Source organism: Ochotona curzoniae, unplaced genomic scaffold, assembly GCF_017591425.1.
Source record: "Ochotona curzoniae isolate NIBS_2020 unplaced genomic scaffold, NIBS_Ocur_1.0 contig_3370, whole genome shotgun sequence".
Classification (NCBI taxonomy): Eukaryota; Metazoa; Chordata; class Mammalia; order Lagomorpha; family Ochotonidae; genus Ochotona; species Ochotona curzoniae.
The window spans coordinates 25,244-49,542 of NW_024465839.1; the positions used below are offsets into that span (position 1 = coordinate 25,244).

General features: G+C 34.6%; 1 protein-coding gene across 1 annotated transcript; it reads left to right on the forward strand.

Moving 5' to 3' along the window:
- The first annotated feature begins 612 nt into the window (after positions 1-612).
- Positions 613-19,866, forward strand: LOC121156374 (amine sulfotransferase-like). Its single transcript, XM_040979996.1, has 6 exons — positions 613-755; positions 4,529-4,737; positions 12,285-12,411; positions 13,221-13,315; positions 18,143-18,329; positions 19,476-19,866. Exons 1-6 carry the CDS (start codon positions 617-619, stop codon positions 19,592-19,594), a joined length of 876 nt encoding a protein of 291 aa, XP_040835930.1. The 5' UTR covers positions 613-616; the 3' UTR covers positions 19,595-19,866.
- The last annotated feature ends 4,433 nt before the right edge of the window (positions 19,867-24,299 follow it).

Consider the following 24,299-nt stretch of genomic DNA (forward strand, 5'->3'; position numbering starts at 1 on the left):
AGATTAATGACCACCAATATAATAATAAATGGAATTGTTGTGTCTAAAATTAGGGATTAGTTAAATATTTGGTAAAATATTCAAACAGCTGAAAAACAAATGGAAATAAAATAAAACATTATATCTGATTCCTTATCTTCATAAGCCTCTCTCCTAGACAGCAGGTTATTAGTTTTAGGGGAAAGAAGAGAAATAAAAAAATACATCTATTAAAATTATTGGTTCTGTAATGATTTCAAAAGTAACTAATAAAAGCATAAATTCTAAGCAGTATGATGTTAGAATTGCAGAATCTGACCAAATAGTTAAATACCAAATCTTCCTATCACTACTCAAACATGCTGTTCAACCATGGTTAATGTGTCTAACTTCTCTTCACCTCAATCTCCGCATCTGAAACAATAGCATCTTAGTTTCATATCTTAGTTTGTTAATCTCTAAAATATTGATAAAGGCCATAAAGCAGCACTGAATTATTCTGAGATTAAAAATGCTATATGTATTCAATGTGGAAAATGAACTGGTACACATGGCATTTAAATTCTGCCTGGCATTTGTTGAACAGTCCCAAAGTGTTAGTCATTCTGTTTCTGTTTTTATTGCCAGGTGAAAAATTATGAACAACACAGGAAAATATTTATTCAACTTTAAAGGTTATAATTGTGCCTTAATTTCTGATATGAACAGACTAGAAAATGCAGAAAACTTTGAACTCAGAGATGATGATGTGTTTGTAATCACATATCCCAGATCAGGTAAGTTTAACTAGTAGCTCCTCTGATAACGGTTTTCACTTTGATTTGACAGAACACTTGTACAAATGCACCCATTTCCAAAAAGCAGCAGCAAACCAACCCACATTAAAATTACATAAGATAAAAAAGCACGATTTGTATATTTTCATCCTTATGGAATATATAAAGAAATAAAAATTTGAACCAAGTGAGATGCTAGGTAAAAATTTACCTGTTCATGTGGTCTGAAAAATTACATATGTTTTAGTCAAAATATGCATATAATGTACAATTATATGTGTATTTCAATAAAACTGCATGCATGTTTATATATATGTGTACACTGCATGCACATTATATATGTATATATATGTGAAGATCAGTCACAAGGATGTGACAATAAACAGTATCTTGTCATTATAATGTTACATATCTCTAAACATATAATGCAGTTTATAGAATATGAGGTGAAAAGTAGGGAAACATTAGCACCAGCCAAAAAAAGTTTGAAATTGAAGAACTTAAAAACAGATTAAAAACAAGCCACAGTCCAATCTATTACTCCAAAAGTAAAATCAGAAAAACTTGGAAATTATCAGGAAAAGGCCCTATAAATGCTTACTATAAAATGAGTTGCATTTTGATAGAGAAATTTCTTACAGTGAATGCTAAGATCATATGAGGATGATATTTCTTAAAGAACTACAGATATAGTTGTTGACTATATGCTCGATAATAAGTTGAAAGTTTTTTTTTTTACTTTTAAATGATATTTAACAGGGACTCTTATGTATTTAATAAGAAGCAAATTTTGTAGGTACTTCTTTAATAGTGATCCTTAATGGTAAAATTAATTTACGTGTTTATATTTTTGCAAATTCTTACCTTCTTGTACTGATGTTCCTGATTCATATTTAATAAAAGTGGACTACAAGATAAAGTAAATATGCATTGAAAATCCAACCAGATGCATTTTTAATTTTAATTGCTTTTTATTTCTCTATCATTAAGAGACAGCTTTAAGGCAAAATAATCACCACTCAAATTTTATGCTTTGAAAAATTCATTTATACATTTACCTGTTAGAACACAGGATTATTACTAATACTATTACTATACTACTTCTACAGATACAAGAGTAAAGTCCAAGAGAAAGACCAAAACATAGAAGAAGAACAAGGCAAACCACTGGTTCACTTCCCAAATGTTCTGAGTGACTGCATTGGGCCAGATCACAATCAGAGTTGAGTTAGGAATATGATCTAAGTTTCCTATGTGAACAGATGCAACTCAATTAATTCCTCCTTAATCTACCACTCAATACAAAAAGTGGGCATCATGGTAGGCAGATTAACAGCTGAGCCATAAACACCATCTTGAAAAACTCTGTTTCCAATCTTCGACAATCAGTAAGAGGGGGCAGATATTCAACCTAGTAGTTAACATTCTTGTTCCCTACAATGGAATATTTGAATTGGATAACCAATTCTTGCTTTAGTTTCTGACTCTGGCTCCCTGCTAACAGAGGAAAAAAACAGCTGTAAGTCAGTAAGTTGTTTCCTGCATTTTGGAACTTAACAAGTAGATAAGACATCTATCTATCTATCTATCTATCTATCTATCTATCTATCTATCTATCTATCTATCTAATTTACTGAATATCAATCATACTCTGCATCTGTGCAATAAATGCATTTTAAGATAATCAATAATAAAGTAACTCTGATAGAACTACTTGTATTCAGCATGTGATAAGAACCATATGACAAATAGAAACAGTTTTCTAAAACTTTGCCTTGGACCTTTGTCAAACCAATTGTAAACTACTGTAGTTTCATTGATCTGTAATTACTTTTACAGTTACTGCATGTAAGTGAAATCATTTTTCTATTCCATTATTGTTGATAATATTTGTCTGTATACTCACCTAAATTTTTTTCTTACTTTTTGCTTGTTAAAGCCATAAATACAGTATAAGAATAGAGTATGTTTTATTAAAAATTAAAAAAGAAATCAGACAAGGAAGTTAATGGAGGATGGGAGAGGATGAGGTGGGGAGGAAGAAGGGGACTTTCATGTTAGAAAAGTATCCAATCTGTTAAATGTCAATTAAAACTTAAAAAAACAAAAAGTATATGGAGCTTATGAGGAGAAACTCCATATAAATGTAAGCAAATAAGCACTGTCATTGCAATAGGAAATTTTACTTTTCATTGCTATAAGGAGACATAAGATGAAACATACAATAACTGTCCTCAACAGGGCAATACCAGCTGTTATGAATGCTCTATACCCTTTCTGTTGCCTGTGGCTCTTTCTCCAAGGAATTTCAAGGGCTCCATCTGCTCTTTCAGAGGCTCTTCTTTGCCTGGAGCATTGTAAGAACCCCTGTCTCTGTATGGGGTGTGTAATTTACACTTGGGATTTGACAACCCTGAATCTATTTCTTACTTCAGTGCTTTACACATATATTTGATGATTCTCTAGCAAGCAATGGTGGGTTGTGTATGTAAAATATATGAATCTCAACCAACTACTGAGGTTGATGAACAGAAAAAGGTGCACAGAGGATTGTGTTGTGATCGTAAAGAAATCAGTGAAGCTTAAAATGCAGGTTTTCAACTGTCAATGTATCTAAGTAAAAAAGTAGTGATTTCCTGCGAAATTGAATGGTAGTTCATTGATCAATATTCAGAATTGTCTAATATAATGACAAAAATGACGTTTTATTTGTTTTGCCAAAAATAAGGCAAATTATAGACACCCATGCATGTGATCATATATGGCCTCAGGCTAAGTCCTCAGCCTATTTTGTCTTTTAAAGCTGTAACTGCTTGCCAAATATAGTCTACAGTAAAGTAGAAAGCTAAATTTAAAATCTAGGTAGCAGTTATGGTTTAGAATGATGTCAACTTAAGCTTCAGATCAGATAGCTCCATCCTTAAGAAAAACAAAGAAACGAAAAGCCATGGACAATACTCCTGAAATTCCTGGACCTAAAGTGAACATATAATAAATGCTCATGATGAGCTGTTTGCATATTAGACGATCTTTATTAACAGTGCAGAATGTGACCTTTGGCATATCAATTTTTTCAAAATTTTGACAATATTTTACTTGAAAGCGCCACTGTATTTTTCTTTCAATAGTGATGGATGTGAGTTAATGTGCACCTTGCCAACAATAAATTAATCAAAGTAATTATTTATATAAAAATAAGGGCACATAACAGTGTGACTGTATCGGATCACAGAACACTGTTATTAGAAACGGACAATTTTCCAAGCTCTTCTATAATGAGTGACCAGACACGTATGGCCAAAGAGTCAATAAAAACATTGAAATTGAACATAAAACTGTTTCACAAGATGGAAATTTTAAAACAAAACAAATTTTCTTTTGAAACATTTGTGACAAATGAATTTAACTTGTTGATTCTAATAAAAGAGAAAGTACTAGATAGGAGTCTGTGGATGGAGAACTAGACGTACCTGAAACTAGTACTAACAAATCCATCTTAAGGTGGGAGAAACAGAAGAAGCTGCTTAAATGACCAGTATCACTTCTATCACAAAATCATAAAAACCCAAGTCTTGATTTTCTTAACTTTAATGCAAAATATGGAAAATCCTGGGTTAAACCTAAAATATAGAAAAAAAAAAAACCTCATGAAATAAGTGAGTCCATTCATGCATTTGGAATGTTTAAGATAAAAATAGCACTAAATCATAAGATAAATGATAATACTGTTTCATTATTAAAAATATGAAAACTAAGATTCTCCATCTTGATAGGTGCACTGTGGATGCAGCAGATTCTAAGCTTGATTTACTTTGAGGGACATCGGAACAGAACTGAAAACGTGGACACAATTGACAGAGTCCCCTTCTTTGAGTACAGTTATCCTGGAACAGACATTGGAGACAGACCATCCCCTCGTCTCTTTGTTTCTCATATTCCATATTATTTAGCACCTAAAGGTCTGGGAAACAAAAAAGCTAAAGTAAGTCATAAAAATAACTCATGCCATTTTCTCACAGGAAGAACCAGTACATTTGCTCTGACTATTGTATTACTTAGTAGGACTTTATTGTATGCCTAAGCAAAAGGCAATATATTTTTCATAGACATGTAGATTATTACAATGTACATATCTTTTGATTAATATTTTTGGAGATGTTTTTACATTTTATCATATTAAATGTTTCACAAAATTAATTATTGATATTAAATTGTCCATATATTGTAACTATTGGCTGAGTTATGTAATTAGCCTTCTGTGCTGTGTTAACGAACACTGTCTCAGAGAATGTGTAAGAATGCTACTTTGCTCATGTGCACAACAGTGTGGGAAATATCAATATTTACTAATGTTCAGGATAAAATAATCTCAGCTTTAAGTTATTTGAGAATTTGATATTAAAATAAGATTAGTCATCTATCTATTTTTGTAAAATTTTACATAGTTTTCCACTCTTTGCTCAGTTTTTAGAGTGTCTTTTAATGTCTCTTCTAAGCATTTGTGTGGATAAGAAAATTTTTCTTATCCTGAAAAATTAAGAGGAATATAATCCTAAAAAATAAAAGGAATGCTACTGTGTAACTTATGTGTAACTTAAATAGCAGAATGATGGACTTATGATTGCTTATGAAGGACTATGATATTATAATATAATAGGGAAAATCAGGAGGTAGGAGGGGAGAGTATGTGCAGTGAGGGTACAGGAAATCCCAGTACCTATGGAAGTGTACCATAAATTTTTTAAAGTAATGCATGTATGTATCAAATTTGCTGAAAATATAGTCATGTCAGCTTTGTTTAAACTTTGTCAAACCAATGGTAAGAACAATACATTACCATCTTCTGAATGATCTGTGCTTATCTTGAATTTTACTGTATACATATGAAATGATTATCTTCACATTTAAGTATTGTTTATACCCATTTATATAAAGTCTTTCTACTTTTTACTTGTTGAACATTTTACTTGGTGGGATATTATGCCCTTGATTTTAATATTAAATAAAAATGTTACATCAAGATATTATTCAATAGAACACCACATATTGAGTCATCATCGATTGACTTTTGAAGCACTAGCAGGAAGCTGCAACAGAAACAATTCTAAGAATCTAATTACATTCCCTCACCTTGCTCTCACTCTCTGTTCTTCTCCTTCCCCCTTTTCTCTTAAAGTTGTATTCTTTCTTTTGTCACATTTTGTGATAACATATTTTTAATTAGCACTACAATGAAGGGTAAAATGGTCCAAAACATGAATTGATCAATAAACAAAAAGAATTACTGTATATCAGTGGGAATATATTCAATTGCTGCAAACAAGAATAAAATATGAAGATCACCATTTCTCACACATACAGCAAAATTTAAAAAAATTACAAATCATCTAAACTATGGTAATATAACCTTCTTAACCATTGGTTTGGCAAAGATACAATAAAAAACAGTGTTGATAGAGCTAGGTTTGCAACAATGTTTTAAAAAGCATTTTTATTTTGTTTCTTGGTCTTTTTGAAATTATTTTCTTATTTGGCGTCAGAGCCACTTATAAGGGACAAAATGTGAAATTTGTCTTTCTGTGTCTATATTGTAATGTCCATATTTTTTCAGCAAATTATAGAATTTCATTCTTTTTAGAATGAACATCTCATTGTGAGTATATTTGAATATCATATTTTAATTCATCCATTCATCTGACATTAGACAACTTTGTTGATTATATATTTTATTTATTGTGAACAGTGCCTGCTATAAACATGGTAGGGCAGCTATTTCTTGGATACATCATGTTCATCACTTCTGAGTATACAAACAGAAATGAGATCGCTAGATCCTATGACAAGTATTTTTCTTGGTGGCTTGTGTTTCTTTTTAAGTTTTATTTATTTTTAATGGGAAGATGAGACAATGAGAGGAGTCTTCCATCAGTTACTTCATTTCCCAAATGGCTTCAATGGCCAGAGATGAGGTGAGCCATTATTTCAAATTTTACTTATCTGTGTTTTTTCTTTTTTGTTCTGTTAGTGTAGATAAACATTTGTGAACTGTGTCTATCTTCTTTGTTTTGGAGAAGAAACATTTTAACCTTGTAAAATTTGATGAGACTTGATATTTATCTTAATAGTTGATCTAACTAGAAGAATGTTTATTCTATAGTTTTGGGTGGAATGACTTGCAAATGTTCATTGGTCTATTTTCTCAACAATATGATACAGATCCAATGTGTATTTGTTGATATTCTTTGTGGATGATCTGTCCATTGAAGAGAGCTAGATGTTGAAGTCACCTACTGTTACACTTTTAGAACCCATCTCTAATAGTATTGTGTATACATGGATGAATTTTGACTGGTGTTTTTATTTATGGCTGTTAATATCTTTGCGATGAATTGAAACTTTTATCATAATGTCTTCTCTGCTTTTAGTCTTCCTGACTAAAAGTATACTTCATTGAATATGACGATAGGCACACAGCAAGTTTTTTTGTTTGTTTCCATTTGTCTTTTTATATTTCCTCTCTTGCCTTTCCTTTATTAAATCCATGAATATGTTTATTTTGATGTGAGTTTCTTATACTGTCAACACCAATAAAAGTCTCTGGGTTTGAGAATATTGCTTATATGAGATGTAACTATGTGGTTTCCTAGATGATGTATCTTCTACCTTCCACTCTGCAGATTATGAGAGCCAGGGCTTTGCTCTTTGTGCTGAGGGAGACAGAGAAGGTTGTCCCTATTCAGCTAACAAGCCAAGTGACACTTGCTTGCTGTTACCCATTGCTGTTGCTCTCATATTGTCTGATATGGATTGGCCTTCAAAGGTCCTCATAGGGGAAAATCAAGATGGCAGAATAGGGTAAGGACACGTGTAAATGGACAGAGAAATATTTAATCAGGATGAATCAGAGAGGACACATTCCAGGAAAATTGAGAGAACAGAACAACAGGAGAAGGGTACCTGGAGACTGACAGACACAGGAAAGCAGCAGACACAATGGTGTAGTAGTGTTGCAGTGACTGATACTTGAGCAGCACTCAGCTAACCAGTGATCTGAACTCCAGCATCAGCCGGAATTCCACCAGCAACCAGGTGGGAAGGGACTTTCACTGGGTGTTTGGGAGGTGAACCCAGACAAAGAACTGTCCGTTCTGCTGGTCTGTTTGATTTGTCCAGGAGCAGAGACAGAACAGCAGATCCCAGATAGGCAGTGTGAAAACAGGGGATTTCACAGCCCATCAGCTGTCTAGAGCCGAATTGGGCTCCATTTTGCTTAAGGAGGCAAAGGGAAAGAAAAGGATTGAGCATACGCTGAGCTGGGAGTGAACTCATTTCTGCCTCAGTGAACTGCATCAATGTGGCATTCTACAGGTTCCACCCGGGGCAGGTCTGGGTAACCCTCAGACCTGATGGCTAGCAGGTCAAGAACTGAAGTAGTGGACATCAGACTCCATTTTGTACACTGTGCCAAAAACTTTAGGAGTGCAAGGAACAACAGTGAACTGCGCATGTGCTGAGCTCACAAGAACTCACTGAATTCAGTCGATTGCACTGGTCCCACAGGAAAATAATACCGACTATGGCATTGTATGGGTCATAATAGGTCCATGTGGCACCCAGATCTAAAGTCCAACAGGTTCCAGCAAGATCAGCCCCAAAACATCCTAACTAGATAAGACACTTGGTGTCTCTCTAATCCTGGGACCTGCTCCAACTGAAAGTGGGAAAATGGTTGCAGAGACAATGGTGCAACCTCAGTATGATATGACAGGAGGTGAAGAGTGGTGAACCAGGGTTTGGTCTATGGAGATCTTGGTAGAAATCTAACATAAGACCTGGAACTCGCTGGAGGGAGTGGCACAAGTGGATGCAAGCAAAGAGTTGTGTACCAACTATAATAAGTAAAATCGCATTGTAGACCTGTAGGTGACACAGCTTAGAAACCTGCCCCAAGAAGATTCTGCTAACCAGAAGTACAATGATCAAGAGCAAAAGAAAAGACAAAGGCACAATGAATATAACTGAAATCTCCCCTGCAAAGGAGCAAAATCCTTTGCCCACCTCAGAGTTAACTGAGGAAGACATCGAGAAAATGGGGCACACAGAATTCAGAAAACTCATTTTAAAGCTTCTGATCAACAATGAGAAGCTCATGCAAGAGTTCAAAGAATTTAAGGAAGCAATATAGCAAATCAAGCCTGATATATCAGAAATTAAGAACACAGTGGAGCAGGTTAAAAGTACAATGGAGAGTCTCCAAAATAGAATGAAGCAAGCAGAAGAAAGAATCTCAGAATTGGAAGATATTTCCTTTCACCAGGGAGAAGCAAACAAAAAACTGGAAGCAGAGCTGGATCAGGCCAAAATGTGTTCAAGAATTGAAAGACACTATTAAGAGGCCAAATATAAGAATTAGGGGAGTCCCGGAAGGTGCAGAAAGAGAAACTGGTTTTACAGATATATGTAATGTAAAAATAAAGGAAAATATCTCTAAACTGGAAAAAGAATTGGAGCACAAGTTCCAGCAATGGCACAGAACTCACAACAGGCTTAGCCAAAAGCGATCTTGACCAAGACACATGATAATCAAGCTCTCTTCAATTGAACATAAGAGGAAAGATCCTTAAATGTGCACGTGAAAAAAATCAGTTGACATGCAAAGGAATGCCAATTAAACTTACAAGAGATCTCTCACAGAAAACTCTACAGGCAGGAAGAGAATGGAATGACATATTCCAGATTCTAAAAGAAAAAATTGTTGGCCTAGGATAACATATCCTGCAAAGCTTTCTTTTGTCTTTGAAAATGAAATAAAATTCCTCCACAGTCAAGAAAAGTTGAAAGAATTTGCCTCTTCCAAACCTGCCCTACAAATGATACTTCAAGATGTTCTTGTCACAGAGAAGAGGCATAGCACCCAACAAAACCAAAGGCAAAGGTGAAGAACATCCCAGTAAAATGACAACAGAATACTAAATCAGTGAACAACCCATTCCTAAAATGACAGGACCAAAGTGCCACCCATACATATTAACCCTGAATGTAGTTGGCTTAAGCTCAATCAAATGTCATAGATTAGTAGGCTGGATTAAAAAACAAAACTCATCTATTTGTTGTCTAGATGAGACACATTTCACCAACAAAAATCAGCAGAAACTATATTGCATGGAGTTTGATGTTTTCAGTTAGTTCCATCTCTTCAAAACACTTTCTTCTGAGTAAATTCTTCAGTGAATCATAGATCATAGAGTATCATAATTTTCTTCAAGAAGGTTCTTGATTTTCACTTCTTCAACTACACGTTAGTCATTTAGTAGCATGTTATTTAACTTCTTGGTATTGTTAATTTCTTTTTTCTTCCTGATGTTGATATTGTTTTGTGGTTCTTCATTTAAGGGGATGTGTAGTAGCTGTGTAATGGAGACTGTCATATCTAGTAACATGTCATTTCACTTCATGGCATTGTAAATTTCTATTTTTCTTTATATTGTTGATTTTGTATTATGACATTTCATTTAAGGGGATGTACAGTAGCTGTGAAATAGAGACTAACACCCAGATGTGAAGATACAATGCAGTAGGCATTTCTACTTTCAGACGAAGATGGACTAATAATGAAACTGTTTGCTATATCTTGACAATAGGATTCTCTGCCATTGTCCATGCCCACAATGATGGACATATGACTGTGTATGAAGAACTACACTTTAGTAATGATATAGAGGAACTATGTTGTGGAGGTGGGGCAATTGGGGCTGGGATAAGGGAAACACCATGAGTCTATGGAACTGTATCATAAAATGATAATAATAATAACAAAATGTTAAAAAGAATAAAAATGATAATTAAAAACAAACAGAAAATAAAACCGAAGGTCCTTGTAGAACAGTACAACAATGCAATAGTTTGTTATATCAAGGCCCTAATTTTGGGGCTTTGGGATATGAACTGAACCTTGGCCTTAGCTACAGTATTATGATACTTTTGTTACAAAATGGCACTACAAGATTTTAATTTGAGAATTCATCAGGAAGCTTTTTGATCCATTATGTTGTTGATATTTTGATATGCAACACATATACATAAAACTAAAGCATACTTTCTTTCAGGGGAAACATTGCTGATTTTACCCTAGTATGATTTTCTATAATATCTTTTCATAATTAATTTTTTTCATACTTTGTCAATTTGGCACCAGCAAAATTTTATTTTAAAGTGATCTTGGTTAGGATATTCACAATCATCAATATCACATAGTACTTCCTGTTATGTTCTTTGGCCGTATACATATTTTTAAGACTGATTTATTTTTAATAGATAGGCAATTTACAGAGAAAAGGAGAGACAAAAAGAAAGATCTTCTGTCCACTGGTTCACTCGCAAGTGGCCACAATGGCCGGACGTGAGCTGATCCAAAGCCAAGCCAGCAACTTCTTCTGAGTTTCCCACATGGGTGCAGGGTCTCAAGGCTTTGGATTGTCCTCTACAGCTCTCTCAGGGCCCCTAGCAAGGAGCTGGCTGGGAAGTGAAGCAGCCAGAACACAAAACTGTGGCAATATGGAATCCCCGTGCATGCAAGGAGAACATTTAGCCACTACGCATTTGCAGCAGCACCATGAGATAATTTTACTCTGTGAAGTGACTTTTGTTTCCAATTTTTAATCATTTCATACTGTTGTCCTAATTTTGCTTTATATATTATGATTAAAAATACACTGCTTATGTATGTTGTGTGCTCGACCACCTTTATTGGAGGTTTCATATTCATTCATGTTCAATGTTTTTCACCTTACATAAGTGTCTTCTTCTTTAAAAAATGCTTTCATATTCCAAGAAAAAAAATTATTTATCTGGACACCAAGGAGTTAGTTCATTTTTAAAACATTTAGGAAACCAATGTGTTGCATGTTGTGAGACAGAAATATTTCCTTTCAATATATGAGTATTTATTTGTAGCATCATAAGTGCTTCGCATGGTTTCACTAATCTTGATTGCTATGTAAAATAACAAGTAATATTTATGAAATGTAGTGATGTAATTATGCCTCCACAATTAAGGTCAGATTTAGAAATTTATCTTAGAATTATAAACATATGTGAAATTTCATGTGAATATTTATTTAAACACTTTTCCAATGGCAACCAAAATTTGTAACAGGCAGAAACAGAGAGAAGTATATTCCCATATTTGCAACACAAGGATGGACTCACAGTGAAACAACAGATTAGTCTGTTAATTGTTGGGAGACACCTTAGTGGCAATATGATGGACTTCTGAGGGCACTTGAGAGACACCTAGTGAAAGACTGGAAAGGAGAACAATCGGGGGAGGGGGGCACAAGAGAAGGTGGGGAAGGGTAACCCCAATGCCTATTAAACTGTGTCATAAAATAAATAGTTCTTAAAAACAAATTGTTCACTTGTATACTGGCTGAAATCAATGATTATGAATTAATGGAATGAAGTGGTATGGGAATCTTAAGGAAAAATGTAAAACGATAATTGATAACTGTTTTGTATTTTCATATTTAGGTTATTTATGTCTACAGAAATCCAAAGGATATTTTGGTCTCATATTTTTATTTTTCAAATTGGCTAAATATTTTTGAAGCTACAGATACCATAGACCATTTCATCAAAAAGTTTCTGGATGGAAACGGTAATATTATTTTTCAACAAATATTTATTTGAAATCACATTGGTAATTTGTGAAACTCTTAAATTTAAGAAACGTTTTAGAGAAACAGAAATTGCAATAAGAGGAGAACTCACAAAAGTGCTTAAATTCTGACAGTAACTTTGTCAGCATCTTAGTGGATTCTTAACCTTCGTAGGGCCGCTTTGGGATTGTCATGTTTGCAAAGATATTTTTTAAAAGATATTATAATGAAAGCAATAAAGAGTCACAAATGTTTTAGCAATTCACACTAGTTAGATCCATAGTTGGAGCCAGCTATACCAGTACATCTAGTGAGTGGTTGTGGATATACTTTTACATGACTATGGAAAACCTTATTGGCTTTGTAAACAATTTCATTCCACGTGGTAAAACAAAACAAAACAAAACAAAACAAAAAACAAACCAATGACACAAGAAGCTTGTGCATTGATCAATCAGGCTCTGATTAATTTAGGTAGCTATATTCATATTTTACCTCCATGGTAACAGAATAAATTGTAATTGCAGATGTTAGAGAATAAGAAGAGACATAGAAACATGTGTTTTCAGGTAAGAAAAGTAAGCAAATAATCAAACACAGCTGTTTGGACTCAGTTCTGTAGTGATCCTTTCTTACAAAGCTGGAATAGGATTACTGAGGCAGATTACCATGAAAACCATGCAAATATTCCCCAGAGCACTCAGTAAGTGTCCAGTACTAGGGGGTTAATTTTGATTTCTAAATATTCCAAAAGTTGAAAAAAAATAGCATGCTACATCTTGACCTTGTACATCAATCTTTTTCATAGTTGCAGGAAGTCTTTGGTTTGATCACATCAGAGGCTGGTATGAACACAAACATGACTTCAATATTCTATTCATGATGTATGAGGAGATGAAGAAGGTAAGATGAGAATGTTGTTTTTATAAACATCTTATTCAAATATATACACATATGTTTAGTATTATGTGGGTATTAATATACATAAATACATATATATGTTTAGTATTATATGGGTATTAATATACATAAATACATATATATGTTTAGTATTATATGGGTATTAATATACATAAATACATATATATGTTTAGTATTATATGGGTATTAATATATAAATACATATATTTATGTTTAGTATTATATGGGTATTAATATATATAAATACATATATTTAGTTCCAGCAAAACACCGTTCTCCCAGGTGTCCTCACATCTAACCCTCTTACTCAGGCTTCTTTCTGAGTTTCTAATTTCCTTCCTCTACCTTCATTACTGGTTATCCTCAAGGTTATCCTTCCTCTACCTTCATTACTGATTATCCTCAATTGTGTGTGTGGGTGTGTGTGGGTGTGTTCTGTGATGCAAGTTCTCTTGATGTATGAATGTAAAGTTTCCTTTAAAGGACAAGAAGATTACAAGTTAGTAACAGCTAACACTGGTCTTAAATACTGTGTAAATCAAACTGAATTCAGCTGAATGTCACTGCTCTATAGTGTCTGAGTGATGCATTGATTGATAAATGAAAACAGCAAATTCATTGATTTATTCCAAAATTAATTAGTGTAATATAGGTATTGAATAGGAAAGATAAAAGTGTTGAATTTTTAAACATGGATCTCATAATTTGTCATATGGGCAAATATCCAACAACCATAATCATAAATCATATCATAAATCATATCAAACTTGGTATGTGTTTATTAGAAAAAAGATTTTTAAAAATCACACACGTTTAATACATATATCTAATTTCTGATAGTTAATTTTATATATAAAAGTAAGATTGCTATCATTTTCATAAAAATAGCATAGAAACAGCAAACTAATCAATAAGCATTAATAAGAGAAAAAAAGTGGAAAAGAATTTGCATATTCTCAGAAACAGTAAAGTATGTGACACCATTAAGAACTGAAGGGGGGAGCGATGAAAGATCAACACAGAGGGATTTGTAAGAATCAGACTTTGCAAGATTTGTAGTCTGTTATAGAGTGAAGTTTTTGATCCTAAAGAAATAAGCAGTCATTTTTGAGCTGTAGCAAAGTTACTACTAGTATAGAATAGCACCTTCAGAATACCCTCCCTGTTAGTGCATTAGAAATTTGGGATCTTGCTTATAAGCAAGGAAGATACTTAGAGAGAAGTGTTGGCAAGATCAGCACCACTACAACACCAGTTATTTAGGACAGCTGGTGTTTTCCTAATCCAGGACACAGCTGGAACATAAAATTGACTTGTAGACCTGCAGGGAATACATTTTAGATATCTGCCCTTTGGAGCAGAATCTGCCAACAAGAGTGGTAATGACCACGATAGAAGAAGAGACAGAGGCACAATGAATATTGCTATGCAGCAAAGAAGATATGGCATCTATTACCCTCAGAATTAATTCCGGAAGACATCAAGAAAATGGGGGATATAGAATTCATAATGCTTTGTACAAAGCTTCTGAACAATGCGAAGGACATACAGGAGATCAAGGTATTTAAGAAATGTCTAACACAGGAAGTAGCAGCAATGAATCAAATGAAAGCTGACATAGTAGATATTAATAACAGTGGAGCAAATTTAAAATACTGTATAAAATCTCAATGATAGAATGTATGAGAATTGGAAGTTATTTCTTGTCACAGTGGAGAAACAAGCAAAAAGATGGAAGAAGAGCTGGGCCAAGCTAAAAAAACAAATGTATCCAAAAAGTTAAAAGGCATGATTAAAAGACCCACTAAAATGTTTAAAAATCAAAATTACACCATGCGTCTTCTCTGACTATCATGGAGTGAAACTAGAGACCAAGAAATCAAAACATCAAGGAAAACATGCAAATACATGGAGACTGATTAACATGGTACTAAATTATGGGTTAAGGAGAAAATCAAAAGGGAAATTAGAACTTTTCTTGAAACAAATGAAGGCATAAACACAACATATCAAAACTTACGGGACACAATCGAGGCAGTGTTAAGAGGAAAGTTTATCTCAATCAGTGTATGTGCTAAGAAACTGGAAAAACACTAAATAAGTGAGTTAACCTTACAGTTGAAGGAGATGGAAAAACAACAGCAAAGCAATTCTGAGGTTAGTAGGAACAAAAGAAATAACCAAAGCAATGGAGGAAAAAACAAAATAGAGAGTAAAAGAACAACTCATAAGATCAATCAATAAAAATGCTGCTTCTTGGAGACAACCAACACAATAGATTCTTCACTGACCCAACTAATCAAAAGTAAAAATGGAGGGAGAGGACACCAATCATCAGCATTAGAGATGAAAAGGGAAATATAACAGATGGCTTGCACATTCATAGAATTATAGGAACTATTACAAGCAGCTATATGCCAACAAATTAGAAGTCCTTGAGGGTATGGAAAGATTTTAGAGAAGCGCAACTAAACCTGTCATATGACCGAGCTGTCCCACTCCTCAGAACATATCCAATGGAAAGAAAAACCGCATGAGAAGAGGATTGGTGAAAATATATTTATAGCAGTACAACTTAAAATAACAGACAGGGAAATAAACCAGAAGCCCCTGGAAAGAGGTGTGGTTAATGAAAATGTGTGTTTTGATGTTTTGTTCTTTTAATTTCAATGTCATGCTTATTTGCGTTCATTTTTTTACAGAGTAACAACTAATTTAATTTATTTTTGTTACATATTAGTTATACCCCCCAAATTAAAGGCGAGTGGTCAAAAACAGTCACTGCTTAACTCCCCATTCCTCTGTAACAATCCCACCCTAGTTACAAAACAGTTAAAACAGCAATGTTGCTTTCAATGGAAATTTTCTAATTATTTTTTTGTTAACTTAGCTGTTTATAGTATTCAAGCAAGATTTTACACAACTTTGTACATACTAGGCAACCAAAACAGTCTTGTAACTCTAACAAGCCATATATTAACAATTGAAGAGTAGAGCAGTCTTAGGCAGGTAAGCAGGGAAATCGTCAACAACTTAGCAAGTGAGGAATAACTGAACTCTACATCCTACCTGGTGAGGTCTAGGAAAAAGCAAATCTGCAATCCGACCAATAACGCACAGACTGAGCAATTACAGAGTAGCTGACTTCCTCCTGTCTGCCCCAAACTTTCTATATCAGCGTCTCAGTATCTATTAGGACTCCTGAGTGACTGATGGTCAGTGCAAGAGAGGATAGGGCGCTTGAGCAGGAACTAAATAAGGACCAGAAAAATCTCCTCTTCTCAGTCCAGAAGGACATTTACAATTCTTTTATCTCTGGGGACCATCCGGGGCTCCTGGCTATTGTCCCGATGTTTTATTTTCATTTCTTCAAAATAGTTTTATTTTATTTTCATTTCTTCAAAATAGTTTTATTTCTTTTGTTGAATTCATCATTGGCTCACAGATTACACAGTGGCACCTTTTTTGTTTGTTTGTTTTTCTTCACCCATGCTTTGTTTATTCAGTGGTGCATTTTTTGGCTCCTTGGTGCTGTTAATCTTCTGTTTTAACTTTTTACATGTTGCTGACTTTGTTTCATGGCTTCTCATGGGAATGTACAGTGACAGTGAAATAGAGACTACCATAGCCAGATGTAAAGACACAATGCCGTATACACATCTACTTCCAAATCAAAGATGGACTTCCAATGAAACTGTTGACATATCTACACATTAGGAACGTGGACTCTCTGACATTGTACCAGACATGTCAGAACACACTTAAATAACAGACTGATAGGCTTATAACTGCTTATGAATAACTATTGTAATAATAGGGAGAAAATCAATGGGCAGTAGGAATTTGAGTAGGGTGTAGGGAAATCCCAGACCCTATGGAATTGCACCATAAAATTCATAATTTAAAAAAATATGGAAAAGCAGAATGAAAAGCTTTGAGGTAAAGTATAAAGTGTCTATGTGTGACAATTTTTTTCAATTTCTATAAATTCATCATTGGGATATTTAGAGGAATTTTATTGGATCTGTGAATCACTTGGTGATGTAATGGGAACACAAAGTTATTGTATCCTAATTCATGAACTTTGAGAATTATACTTCTCAAGAGAAATAATATTTCTATTGGATTTCATTTTTTATTAATACTTTGGAAAAAAATCATAAAAAGTATCCACTTTTGGTAAATCTTATTGCAAATAATTTTAATTACTTTTGATATAATAAAATTGAATTCATTTTTGTTGCATTTTTATATTTGGTCATTATTAGCTTTTAGCATTTTGTTTTTTGTACTAACCAAAAGTCAGGAAAAATTTTCCAGGACTATCATTGACATTTTCCATGTAAAATTTGGATGTCTGCTAATAGAAATTATTTCACCTACTTATTTTCAATTCTAATGTCTTTCATTCTAAGTCCTGATTTCCAGGTTTAATACTTTCAAAATTATTTTCAACAGAAGTAATAGTATTGTGCTTTTCCCAGTTTTAGATAAAAGTCTTAGAATGATTTCTTCACTGATTATTATTTCAGATAAGGGGATTATTATGTTGATAAAGATTTCTACTACTCTTAAGTTATTAAGTGTTTTTGCCATCATGCCTAATTAGATTCTATGAAAAATGTTTTTCCTCAGTTCCTTGAAATAATCAAATTCATATTTTTCTTTCTGTACATGTGAAATGATCTGTTTTCATATTTTGAATCAATTAAGCATTCAATGTAGAAACACAGCAACTCACAGTGTATACTAGGCAGAAACGTATTCATTCCTTGTCAACTCAGTTCTTCAAACCTGTTACTGTTTCAGGATCTCAGAGGCTCAGTGCTTCAGATCATCAGATTTCTTGGGAAAGAACTGAGTGAAGAGGATGTGGATGATATCGTCAATCAGGCTACATTTGAAACCATGAAGTCCAGTCCACAAGCAAACTATGTTCATGTTGCAAAAAGTAAAGGAATAGTAAGACACAACGGTGAATATTACATGCGAAAAGGTGATGTTCCATTGTGTATAGTCACCAAAATGTTGTCATTTTTTCCCTGGAAGAGCTCACCAGGGGTTCCAATAATTTTTTTTTTCAAGTGTACTAACATTAAGGACAGAACAGATAGCAAAGTTCCTAACTGAAAGTGATTCTTAGGAAAGCAGCAAGTATTTTTCTATATAGACATTGCTTTTGATTAATTATTAATAAATACTTCCGTCTAGGTCACATGTTCCTTTTCTTGAAAATTGCTTAGTAAACTTTGCCTTGAAATTGCAAACATTTAATATGAAAAGAATTTGTTTTCCTGCCTTTCTTTCATATGAAATACTCTCACAGAAACTCATTTGACGTTCTCAGTCATATTTAATTTATTTAAACCTTGTAATGAAATGGTGGAAGTTAAGTTATAAATAATTATGAAAATTTCCATTGAAACTCTTCTTGATATTCATACTTAAATTGTGTATAGCTTCTCTTTCATGTTACTTATTGTCAACTTTGGCTTGTAATTTCACAAATACATCAGTGGGATGTAATTTCACATCAGTAATAGCTTCATTGAGCTACCGATATTAATGTTCACATTTGTTTTAGACAAGAATATGATACTTAAAAGGGTCAAATTTCATACTAATGATCACAAGCTTCTATTTAATAAAACAACAATGGCATCTTTGGAACCCTGGTAAGTTCAGCTTCAGGATTCTCATCTTTCCATTTAAAACTGAAGGAAATGCTCACATGAAAGCTCGTATGTGAACAATATTTTGTGACATATGCAGTTCACTTAGTAGGACACTTTTCAAATAGTATTTTTATGTGTTTCTCTGTTAAAAATACTAGTCTAGGAGTGAGCAGTTGCTCAGTGATCCAGATAACCATATTTCACAATGGAGAACCAGTGTTCAGTTCCATGCTCCTGCTCCCATTCCCCACTGGCTGTAAATGCAGATCTGGCAGCAGTGATGGCTCAAGGAACTAAGCTTCTGTCAGTGCATGGCAGACCAGGATTGTGTTCCATTTAGTCCTCAGGTCATTGTGAGCATTTTGTGTTTGAAAGAGTTGACATAAGTTTGAATTCTTTTTCTCTCATAAATGAACATAAAAATTCATGGGAAATTTAATACATTCTTTCTGTATTTATCCCATCAGGCACCATTGGAGATTGGAAACATCATTTGACCGTGGCACAGAATGAAAAATTTGACACAATTTTCCAGACAAAGATGAAAGACTTTCCTTTGAAGATCATCTGGGATATAAATGAATAGAATTCTGCTAACATTGAAAATCCATCATCACGTCACTTCCATTCAAACTGTGATTATACCTATATGTGAATGAGTAAAATATTCTTAGAACAGGTACAAATGGCTCCAAGGAAAAATTTGAGAAAGAAGAAATTAACTCTTAATACATTTGTCAAACTGAGAACCTAAAGTCAGGAATAGCTAGAAATAAAAATGTTTTGATTGCAAAAATAATTTCAATTCTCATTCCATATGACATTGAGAAAAATGTGAAAAAGCTAGAGAATTATAGCTGTCTATATAGATTGTTCTGATGTATATTGTTCTTTTTATCTACGTTTAAAGCCAGATTCACGAAATACTAAAGTTTCTTTTCACTCAAGCACCCTGATCAACCCTGGTATGTCCTGGCAGTCTCCTCAGTCTGACCTAAACCCAGAAAAAGGTTCCTGTGCTGGTGGATATTTTATTTCTCTAATTCTACTTTAATCTGTGTTTTCAGAGTAAATGTGACAATAGAAATATATTTTAAATTGTACTGAGAAAAATATATGAACATGTATCATTTTAACAATGTAATTTTACACTAAATAGGAAATATCAAGGAGGGATTAACCAACTATGTTAACTATGGTTAACTATGTTAATATGGTGGGAAGCATGATTATGTGTTTAAAATTGAACATATAAAACACATGGAAGTTTTGCCTTTGTGTAAATAACATAAAATGAGTCATGGGAAGAACAATTAAATAATTTGGAAAAAATAGATCTGTTCATCATATGTTAATCACTATACTGATTTGGCACACAATGTCATGTATTTAAAATAAAATCATTTTAATTAACTGTAAAAATACAGGTGAAACTGTAAATAATTCTCAGATGAAAACATCAGCATGAAAGAAATAAAATATCTTGCAAACCTTAATGAGTTGAGGCTGACATTGCAATGCAGTGAATTAACACATGCTTATGACATAGGTTTCACTAATTGCATGTAGAATGCATATCCAAACAATGACAAAATGGCAGGTCTTAGGTCTTATCTGCAATATTAGTCTTGGTATTGATTAAACAAATTTTCTATCAAAGCAGCCTTCTCTAGATGAATAGGTAAAAAACCAAGACCCCACTATATGCTGACTATAAGAATTTCACTTTACAAGGATAACACACAAACTGAAAATGAATGAATAGAAGAGACACACCATGCTAGTGTGAACCAAAATTATATAGCAGTAGGTATCTTGATATTAGATTAAAAACAGACTTAATTAAAACTGTACAAAGAGAGAAAGGACAATTATTTTATACAAATGTTTATTTCAAAAAGAAGACATAGAAATCATGAATATATATATTTGCAAATATTGTTAAATTTAATGAAAGAGAAACATCAATAAAATGAAAAGTTTCTGATTTTAAAAAGTTACTTCATTTTTATCTGATAGGCTGATTTACAGAGAGAAGGGGAGACAGGGAAAGAAACTCTTCCATCTGCTGGTTCATTCCCCAGATGGCCACAATGGCCAAAGCTGAATGGATCTGAAGTCAGGAGCTGGGATATTTTCCTGGGTCTCCCACAGGAGTGCAGAGGCCCAAGGACTTGGGCCACCGTCTGTCGCTTTCTCAGGCCATAAGTTGATAGCTTGCATGGAAGTGGAGCAGCGAGAAGATTTGGTACAAATAGGGGATGCTGTCAGCACAGGGACGAGGATTAACGTATTCAACCAAGGAGTCAGCCCCCAAAAGTTGCTAAACTTCACACCCAACTCTCAGCAATTGGCAGTTCATCCAGACAGAAAATTAATAAAATAAAGATGAGTTGAACATTATCAAGTAAATGTACCTAGAGATATTTGTAGGACATATCACACAACATTTACCATTCATTTCATCATTCACATGGAGTATTTTCTAGGATAGGCTATGTGTTAAGTCACAAATCAAGTCTCTGAAAATTTTCAAATATTGACATCATTCCACATAAATTCTTAGACTCTAAAGGAATAAAGCTAGAAATCAGTACAAGAACAATTATTCATAAATACTAGGTAATTTAATGAGATGATACTTAATGATCAATGGATCATTGCAGAAATGAAAAAAATAAAAATATCTTTTACAATGAGATATTTAAATTTGAAAGGCCTATCTACATAGAGAAGAGTAAGAGAAAGACAGAGGTTCCACCTGTTCCCTAAATGGCTGCAATGGCTGGTACTGAGCTAAACCAAAATCAGGAATCTGGAATTTCTTTTCAGAACTCCAATGTTGAGGAAGGGGCCATCCTCCACTGCCTTCCCAGGTCATAGTCAGGGACACCCTTTGAAATAGAAGTAAAACAGCCACACAATGCAAAGCAGAACCCATGTGTGGTATGGGGCCTACTAGCAGATGGTTAGCCTGTTATATCACAGTGTCAGCACCAGAAAGTTTCTGGAAATAAGTGAAAAGGAAAACACAGCATAACAAATCTGTCAGATGTAGCCAAAGAACTATTAAGCAGAAAATTTATGGCATTATATCTCATGTTAAAAAAGAGAACTGTCTCAAACTAGACTTGGTGATGCATCACAAAGACTTCAGCAGGAAGTCAGCAATAATAACATAAGTCATCAGCAAACTACAAAGTCAACGTCTAGAAAAAATTAAGAAAATTAAGTAAACCTCTGGCAAGACTAAAAGAAAAAAGAAAAAAGTCAAATAATTAAAACTAGAAATGATAAAGGAGACATTGCACTAGGCACCACTAAACTGCAAAGAACTGTAACAAACTTCTATGAATAAGTGTTAGCTAGCAAACTGGAAAACTGTGACATGTCCTGTACAATATTATCTACTAAGATTAGCTCAAGAATATATAAACAATCTACCAAGACCCATTGCAACCAGCATGGTTGAAGTTGTAAACAAAGTTCTTACATCAATGAAAATTCCAGGGTCTGTTGGCTTTACACTGAACTATAAACTACAAAGAGGAAGCAACTCCACCACTTCTACATTATTCCAAGATCTTTAACAGGATAGAAATGTATCAAATTTCTTTTCATGAGACAAGCACAACTCTCAATTGAATAAACACGAGATACAAGAAAATAACAGACCTAGATTGTTTATAAACACAGATTTTAAAGATTCTCAGCAAAGTACTAGTAAACTGAATCTGAATCCATATCAAAAAGAACACATATCACAAATAAAATGTTTCCCAATAAACAAGGCGGGCTCAGCATCTGCAAACATGTAAACGTCATAAATCCCATCAATTCGATGATGAACAACAGAAACACATTTCAATAGATGCAGAGAAAACAATTGATAAGATTAAAAAAGGATCAGATCTAAGATGGCGGCATAGAGTGCAGACGTGTTTGGTGGAATGGAGAGTCTTTAGGCAAGGAGAGGTACAATAAGTAGATTTCAGGGAAAAAATAGGGCTCAGGCAGTAAGCAGGGGGCACCTGGAACTCCCCTGGACACAGGGAAGCTGCGGAAACGAGACAGCAGTGTTGTAGTGGACCGAAGAACCCACCAGCAGTTGGCGAGTAGCAACTCAGATCCCAGTGATCCAGGCTCTAGCGATCCGTTTCCAGCGCCAGCCAAACATCCAGCAGCGGCCTCCACACAGCTCTTGTGACCGCCAGGTGAGAGCCTGGGTCCGCGTGGGGAATAGGAAAGTTAATATAGTCTGGGCGCTGACAATCAAGCTGAGTGACTGGAACCAGCAATAGGCGGAGGGAGCAGGGGACTCAGGGCGCCATCTTGTGTGGAGAGACAGAACGGGGAGTTGACAGAGCCGCACAGCGGCTCCTTTCTGACTGTTTACCCGGGACTGATCTACGTGGGGAGGGAAACGCCAGCTTCGCTCCCTGCAGGGTTGGTGTGGTCCCTGGAGCTGACGGCGGACAGCCCCCCCACCTCCCGACCTTTGCTGGTGCCCCTACGGGCGCCATCTTGGACACTGTGGCAAGTGCTCCAACCACTGATAAGCTGCAAGAGGAGGAGTGGTAATCTGCGCATGTGCTAATTCGGCAGCTCTCAGATAACAGTGTCACGGGACCAGACAGTGTTACACTGAAGGGAGAACAGCTGAGTCACCCAAGTACTGACCTGGGGACAAAAATACCACCATCTTAGAGCACTGCACAGCTGCAGAGAAAACAGCCCATACAAGGCACGCCACCAACTCCACCCAAAATACCCCCAGGAGGTACTCTGACTTATCGGCCAGCAGCGGGCGACAAGCTCAGTGCTGCCTACAAAATCAGTACCACAGACAAAGCAATTGTCAGGACAGCTGTGTTTCCCAAATCCGGGGCACTGATTGAACATAAAAATCAACTTATAGACCTGTAGGTAATATACCATAGAGATGATTTCGTCAAACAGAGCGGCAACTACAAAAGGTAAAAGACAAGACAAAAGTACTGTGAATGTTACTGAAGACTCTCCAACAAAAGAGCAAAAGCTCCGCCCACTCTCAGAGTTAACTGAGGAAGACATTGAGAAAATGGGGGACAAAGAACTCAGAAAACTCGTTGCAAAGCTGATGGTCTACAATGAGAAGTACAAACAAGAGTTCAAAGAAGAAATAGCAGTAATACATCAAATTAAGGCTGATATATCAGAAATTAAAAACACAGTAGAGCAAATTAAAAATACAGTGGAGAGTCTCAACAACAGAATGAATGAAGCAGAAGAAAGAATATCAGAATTAGAAG

What these genes read in the sequence shown, in the direction of transcription:
- LOC121156374 (XM_040979996.1), top strand. Translation starts at nt 617, where the DNA reads ATGAACAACACAGGAAAATATTTATTCAACTTTAAAGGTTATAATTGT. An exon ending in AAAGTTTCTGGATGGAAACG is followed by an intron (nt 12,412 to 13,220) that starts GTAATATTATTT and finishes TCTTTTTCATAG; the next exon opens with TTGCAGGAAGTCTTTGGTTT. An exon ending in TGAATATTACATGCGAAAAG is followed by an intron (nt 18,330 to 19,475) that starts GTGATGTTCCAT and finishes TTATCCCATCAG; the next exon opens with GCACCATTGGAGATTGGAAA.